At 36.6% G+C, this 7,811-nt stretch overlaps 1 protein-coding gene across 1 annotated transcript; it reads left to right on the top strand.

Annotated features, from left to right (window-relative positions):
- Nucleotides 1-841: 841 nt before the first annotated feature.
- Nucleotides 842-7,595, top strand: LOC125870959 (protein NPGR2-like). The gene is made up of 6 exons (XM_049551515.1): nt 842-1,162; nt 1,754-2,026; nt 2,203-2,455; nt 3,321-4,534; nt 5,550-5,703; nt 6,726-7,595. Exons 2-6 carry the CDS (start codon nt 1,835-1,837, stop codon nt 7,040-7,042), a joined length of 2,130 nt encoding a protein of 709 aa, XP_049407472.1. The 5' UTR covers nt 842-1,162; nt 1,754-1,834; the 3' UTR covers nt 7,043-7,595.
- Nucleotides 7,596-7,811: the final 216 nt, after the last annotated feature.

Genomic DNA, 7,811 nt, shown 5'->3' with positions numbered 1-7,811 from the left:
CCCCCACCCACCCCCTACCAACCCCCCGCCACCCCATCCTCCAAAAAAAATTTAAGTTTGTTTTTAAAAAATATTTTCAATTTCAAAAATTATTTTCTATTCTAGTAAAAATAAAAAATATTTCTCAAAAATATTTTTCATTCATAAATCAAACACTAAAAATCTTTTTCGAAAAATATTTTCTACTCACCAACCAAACATGAGAAAATAAGTCAAAAATCAACTTGTTTTCTAGGAAAACATTTTCTCAAAAAACATTTTCCATGAAAAACATTTTTCTTCATACCAAACACACCCTTAGTTTTACTTATTTTTTTAACAAGTGTGTCAAGTCAAAAAAATAGATATAGGGACTAACAATTTGATTTGACATATTTATTAAGAAAATAATTAATAATATAGGTATTTTACCAAATTATTTTCTATTCAACGATATCTTAAAAAATAATTTGAAAAATAAGTATTAAGATTGAGAATAAATCATAGAAAAAAATTATTATATTTTTTTGATATGTCAAAAATAACAAATAAAAATGAACGGAAAGAGTAAAGTTGTTGGGATGACAAATGGCAAATTGATGACAGCGTTGCATGATTAGGTAAAACATTTACTGACAACATTTATTACTCCTGTTTCATCATCTTCAGCTTCCAAAGTTGATGAAATTGACATTGACTTTGTCAGTTTCCTTACAAAAATTGTTGTGAAAAGATTCAAGAATTGTCTCCACCCCACAATTCCCACTGCTGTCTTTTTACTGCCACTATCCACCCACCCCTTCAAAATACCCCTACCTACAACCCCATATCATCATCAGACTCTTCTTGGAACTCTGCTATTAGTAGTAATAATATATAATTTACATAAAGTGGAGAAATTTTAGAATACAGAGAGTGCCCATATATCCAAATTTCCACCCACCAAAGGGGTCCCTACTCTACCCACAAACCCAAATCATTATTGGGTTATGTTTGTTATGGTAATTTTTACAAATAAAAAGTGGAGAAGAATAAAAAAAAGAAGGTAAAGTTTGAAGCTTTGATATATTCTTTGGTTGATCACAGAAAGAATGAGTTTTTTTGATTGATTGGAGATTTTAAGTATGGAAACTACTGTGGCTGGCTTGTCTTGTTTTCAGTGTTATTCATTTAATAGTGAAAGGTATAATCCCTTCTACCTGTTCCAGTTTCTCCTTTTCTTTGCTTTTTATCATTGTTTCTTGCTTTTTTGGTGTATGAATTATGATGGGTCACTTATTGATCATTTCTAGTTGATTTATGATGTTTTGCTAAATGACTAGTAACTTGGTATCTAAAGGTGTTTTTATATCTCCAAAGGAAAAAGAAAAATCATTTGGAATTGAGGGACATAATATAAGTTTGAAGATAGATGTTGATAATATGGAAATTTTGTCACTGTGCTTTAATTTGTTCACTTTTTGGTTAAAGATTTAGTTTTTGGAAAAGTTTGTGTTTATTACAGTGGGATGTAGGGTTTAAAAAGAAACTGTGTCAATTGATCTGCTCCAACGACTTAAAGAAAGATAAAAGAAGTAAATTTATTGAGGGGAGGCAGTAATATGGTTGATTTTTTTTCTTCATGTGAACCCTCTTATCCTTTTCTTTTTTGTTATCCATGATTGTGACTTAAATTTAAATACATTAAAATTCATTGGCATTTGTAGAGTTGTAGTTCTAGCTATTTTCCTTGACAAATGAGCTTAAATCCTTGTTGGTGTTGCTGACATTGAAGGAAGGATTGTAGAGTATGAAGAATGTTAATTGTGTCAGCAAAAGGGGAAGACGTCGGACTATTTGAGTTGTGCGCAAGATAATGAACTGCCTACGCTCGTCAGAACAAATTCTGATGGATGAGATGGTTCCATCTCCTGAATCCCTTGCAACTAAGGATCACACATCGAGTGTCCATTCATCACGAGCTGGAGAAGCTGGACAGAAGCCTGATACTGGAAATATCGAAGAAGCTGAATCATCTTTGCGTGAGAGTGGTTGTTTGAATTATGAGGTGAATTCCCTGTTTATTATATGTCAATCTTTTCATTTCTCTTTTTGGTTCTAACATAATGAAATGTATATCTTCCTTCCGTGCATCATCTCATCCGGAACCGCTTCAAGGTTTAATTTGCATGTCGCAGGATTTCCATTTTATGGCAGTTTAACTAAGTTATCAATATTTTCTAGGAAGCAAGAGCATTACTAGGAAGATATGAATACCAAAAGGGGAATATAGAGGCTGCTTTGCATGTTTTTGAAGGGATAGATATTGCCTCAGTGACTCCTAAGTTGAAACTTGCCCTTTCCGAAAGAGTGCAAACTCAAAAGAGACGTTCACGGAGTTTTTCTACACCACCGTTGTCCATAAACGCTGCGAGTTTGCTCCTGGAAGCAGTCTTTCTCAAAGCGAAATCATTGCAGGCTCTTCAGAGGTACAAAGGTAGAGTATATGTCGCAATCAATATCACTTCTTTTTGTACTAGTCATCTTCAATAATGGACAAATTTGTTCAGTTGCTTCATTTGTTATTTTATTTTATGAGTCAGGTACAAGGGCAGAATACATAATATTATTTCTCTTTTTGCCAGCTTCCCGAATGTTTCCTTTTTCTGAAAAGTGGTTGCTTTTTCATCAGTTTTACATGATGTATTCATGTTGAAATACGAAAATGTTCGCACTTGCTGTCTGTACTTTTGTTACTTTACCCATCCTTCACTTCCCAATTAGTTTGTGGCTGAGTCTTAGACTCTTAGTTGATTGATTGATTGATTGATATTGTTGACCCATCCTTCACTCACCTACTAAATTGAGTCAGTAAATTATCCTGAAAACCTTTGGATTACCTTGTTTCTTTCATGTTTTTGGATTTCCGAAAATGTATTAAATTCATACTTGATACTCTTAATGAACTGAGAACTAAAAAAATGTCATCTGCAACTCTGCTACACCGTTCCCAAATGTATCAGGTTGTCTTAAAATTTTTACTATGTCAATGCTTGGGCTGTATGTTGGTTTTTCATGAATGAGCATGCTTAAGGCTTTTGACTGGGCATTCTGATTGAAATACTTTTTGACCTTTTCAAATGATTTGGCTTGGGTCATACACTAGACTTGTACGAGAGGATTGCCCTTGTCTCCTAGCAAGCAAACATTTTGGTCATTGCCACTTAAGGTAGCTTCTGATTAATTTTTATTCTGCCATGTGCGACTATAATCAACGAGGGAAATAATGTGTACCTGAAAACTTAGCCACTGCAGGTTTTCACCCTATCACCAGCTAATGTATTTCCAATATCTTTTTGCAGAAGCTGCTCAATCATGTACAGTACTTCTCGACATTCTTGAATCTTCATTACCAGCAGGCTTGCCTGAAACCTTTGCTACTGACTGTAAATTGCAGGATACTCTCAACAAGGCTGTTGAGCTGCTTCCTGAATTATGCAAACTTGCAGATGCTCCTCGAGAGGCAATTATGTCATATCGTCGAGCTCTTCTGCATCAGTGGAACCTTGACATTCAAACTACTGCAAAGATTCAGAAAGAATTTGCCATCTTTCTTCTCTATAGTGGAGGTGAATCGTGTCCCCCTAATCTCCAATCTCAAATGGACGGTTCATTTGTCCCCCGAAACAATATTGAAGAGGCTATTCTTCTCTTGATGATTTTATTGAAAAAGACTTCTCTACAAAGGATAGAGTGGGACCCTTCGATTCTTGATCATCTCTCATATGCATTATCCATCTCAGGGGGTTTAAAGGTTTTGGCTAGCAAAGTAGAAGAGCTGCTTCCCAGAATTATAGATCGGCAAGAGATGTATCTTATTTTAGCTCTCTGCTATTATGGAGGAGAAGATGACTTCACTGCATTGAACTTGTTACGGAAACTGTTGAGTAGTACAGAGGATCTCACCTGTGTTCCAGGTTTGTTATTGGCTTCAAAAGTGTGTGCTGAAAGCCCAGATTGTGCAAGAGAGGGGATAATTTATGCTCACAGAGCTATTGAAAGCCTACAAGAAAGATGTAGTCAGTTGTTGGGTGTTGCCAATTGTGTATTAGGGCTCTCACTTTCAGCTCATTCTAGAACAATACTGACAGATTCCGAGAGGGTTAAGATACATTCAGATGCACTTAAGTCCTTTGAAACTGCTGGAAAGCTGACAAAGATGAGTGATACTAATGTTATTTACCATCTTTGTCTAGAAAATGCCGAACAAAGGAAGCTGGATGTCGCAGTCCATTACGCAAACTGGTTTCTTAAACTGGAAGGTGGCTCTACACTGAAAGGATCGATACTCTTGGCTCGGGTGTTATCAGCTCAGAAACGGTTTCTGGATGCTGAAACTGTCATTAATGTTGCCTTAGAGCAGAGTGGAAAGTGGGATCATGGAGAACTGTTGAGGACCAAAGCTAAGCTCCAAATCGCGCAGGGTCAAGTGAAAAATGCTATAGAAACATATACTCAGATTCTTGCTATTCTTCAGGTTCAGAGAAAAAGCTTCAGACTGGGGGAAGATCTCAAGGTGAGCAGGTCTTGCCCTTACAAGCTGAAATGGAGCTTTTCAGCAAAGCTTTTTTTCATCTGTCTTATTTGATGCTTTTAAAGGTTGTAAGAGGTTTGCAAGTAAAATGACTATAGAACTTTTTATACATTGAACTCTATAGAGCTCTAACTCCTTATGAACTATCAATTAACAAGCTTGTTAACTAGGAATTGTTCAGGCAGTGTCTGCTAATACGAAAATTCCATGGCTATTGAGAGCCAACAGAGCTACCCTGTCCTCGGACATAAAATCTCTTAGGAAAAATAAATGGGTTACTACACAGTACAGCTGACGCTGACTAGTAGCCGAGCGTGCAAGGTGTATGGACAGAGGAAAAGGGTTAAATAATTAGATAGAATCAGGAGAATTAAGTGAGGGAATGAACAAATGTAGCATGAAGGTATTGCTTCCTTAAACAAATTTCTTGGCAATGCTTGGGGGTCTCAATTAAACCATGCTGCTCATGCAAACACACTGAATTGGGATACGGCAGGCCAAAGCATGTCTTTATTTCTCATTTGAAAGGCTCCTGTTTGTTTCATATGGTTGCATATTGCATAACTGTCCGATACAGCTTGTCGGTTTGGTAATTCAGGAAAGGTTTTTTCCACTTCTTTTTATGTGTGTGTGTCTCCCTGACTTTTACAAGTGAGATTGTTGTAAATGTTAGGATTTTTTCTGGTACTTCTAGCTAACTCTGGCCTTCGGAATGGAGGAGAAGTCTTGAGTTGCTTAGCACATTAGTGGTTTGCCTGACATAGTGGCAGGTGAATGAAAACTGATATGACCTTAAAGCCTTTAAACCTTAGGCAGATGAATATGTTGTCCTTCTCTTACTTCTTTTAATGTGCAACCTTGAAGAGTTTGACCTTTTCACTTGTCCATCTTAGCGGTAAATACTTCTCTGGTGTTGCCCGTTTTGCTGGCTTACTTTCTTGAAATAACATTTTTATGTGGAGGAAGAAGTAAAAAATTTATTTTATGTACATATCAGGAGTTTGGAGACCATTGCAGAACATTGGAGCTGGAAACCTGGCTGGATCTTGCTTCCATCTACATTAAATTATCTCAGTGGCGAGATGCAGAGAAGTGTCTTTCCAAAACTGAGGCTATCAGTTCATATTCAGCTTGTAGATTGTATACTGCTGGTAGATATATCTCACTCATATTCTCCCCTGACTGTGCTCGTTATTTTAAACATATGCATGTAACTCAAAATGTTCATGCCTGCTGATTTATATTCATGAGAAAACCAACATAACATAATTACGAGTCCTAGTTGATTTTAGTCAATTTAACTATGCTCTAAATGTGGCATCCAAGGATGGATGATGTAATGTTGGATCTGTAATTTATAGGATTGGGACCATTTTATCCAGTGTTATGGAAAAATTCATCGGTGTTGAGGAGTTTTTGTCTACTCTTTTAAAAGTTTATATAGTCTTTATCTGATTATTTGGGACACACTTTTATTTGGAATGCCTTTAGATGATCCACTTAGTTCTATAAAATCCCCCATTTTACCTATAGGCTATAGCCAAGTTTTAACCTTTGTGTAATGTTTTCCCCAATGAACCTATTTTGTTCAAAAGTTTCTCTATTAAGTGAACTTTCCTTTTCACTGCTGTGTACATAACTTGCAAGTCATACAATTCCTTGAATTCCATTAAACCTTCTCTTTTATATCGTAGGATGTTGAATTTGGCTATTATCTTCTAGGCCTTTTTTAGTGTTACCAGCAGAGAATCCTTTAGACGTCTGGTGCTTCAGCTACATACAAGTAAAAGGGTCAGGAAAATTTATTTGATTGACAATATCGTATGTGTGGGCTGTGTGTGTATGTAGGGGAATCAACTTCTTGTTTACCGACATTCTTTTGGTTATCGACTCCAACATCTTCTACATTAAATAGTTACTGGTGGTCATATGTGTAAAGGTCATCTTTTGCTATGTTTTGAGTTTTACATGGTATATATGCATCTCCTGTTCTTGATTCGGCTACTTCTTGTAGTCTTACTTAATGATTCATATGTTTGGTGGCTATGGTAAATTTTGATGTCCATGGTGAACTCTAGTTTGTTCACATTTTTCTGGTTAATGAGCAACTAATTCTTCCTTCCAATTAGCGGGACGTTCTGATCATGTAGTATACTTTTGGTGTCATGCTCAGGGTTGCTTAACCAATCGAAGGGCCTATATAAAGCAGCTCTGGGAGACTATTCCAATGCTTTGGCTGTTAATCCATCCCATGTGCCAAGTCTGGTATCAAGTGCAGTTGTGCTTAGGAAGATAGGTAAACAGTCTCCTGCAATTATTCGAAGTCTTCTAACAGAAGCACTACGTCTTGATCGGATGAATGCTTCTGCATGGTATAATCTGGGCTTGTTATACAAAGAGGGAGGTTTAGGTTCAGCCGCGGAAGCTGCTGACTGTTTTGAAGCTGCTATTATTCTGGAAGAAACTGAACCTGTTGAACCATTTAGATGACTTCCTGCTTGTACATAATTCATTACAGATTTTCAAGTTGCAATCTGTGCATCGAATGAATCATCTCGGGAGCTGTGAAATGTATAGTGGAATAAGAGTGGGAGAAGTATCAATTTTTCTTGTGTTCATTGACCATGTTTTGAAGCTGGTAGTCGAGGTGCGTCAAAAGAGTTCAAAATTGTACTGCATAGACCTTACTGCCTCATGTTTGCAGGAACAAAGTCCTAATCTTGTTGTTCTGAAACCACCTCACAATAGCATTCTTGAGGGGTTCAACATAAAAGGGCTGTCTGCTACACGAAGTATCCTGCATTCACATTGGTGTGGAGAAGGACCGCACCTCAAGAGGGTGTAATGTAAGGAGCTTAACCCTGACACAGGCTAATTCTACGGCTCAAACTTGTGACCTATAGGTGTCACAAACAGACAACTTTACTATTACACATCTCCTACCGCAACAGAAAGAAGAAGAATCATAATGAGTTGTCTTTTTGTTTGTTTGTGTATGGGATCCATATTATGTATATGACATAAACAAAGAATTTGTTTTGCCATGATATATTTTACTAATGATAAATTTAGTTGAGTGATTTTAGAAAATGAAAACGTTAACTTGAGTGATTTTACCAAACAAAAGAAAGAGTTTAATGACTTTGCCAGATAAAATTCTCCATAGTCGAGTAATTTTTTGAGATATGAACTTGCCCAAAAATGTTGAGAAAAGAGAAGTTCTCTAATTGCATATATCATGAGCTTCGTGCACCAAACT

The sequence above is a fragment of the Solanum stenotomum genome, chromosome 7 (assembly GCF_019186545.1).
Source record: "Solanum stenotomum isolate F172 chromosome 7, ASM1918654v1, whole genome shotgun sequence".
In the NCBI taxonomy this organism is placed as follows: Eukaryota; Viridiplantae; Streptophyta; class Magnoliopsida; order Solanales; family Solanaceae; genus Solanum; species Solanum stenotomum.
The sequence above is the reverse complement of the archived record's forward strand: the minus strand, read 5'-3'. Positions and strand labels throughout refer to the sequence as shown.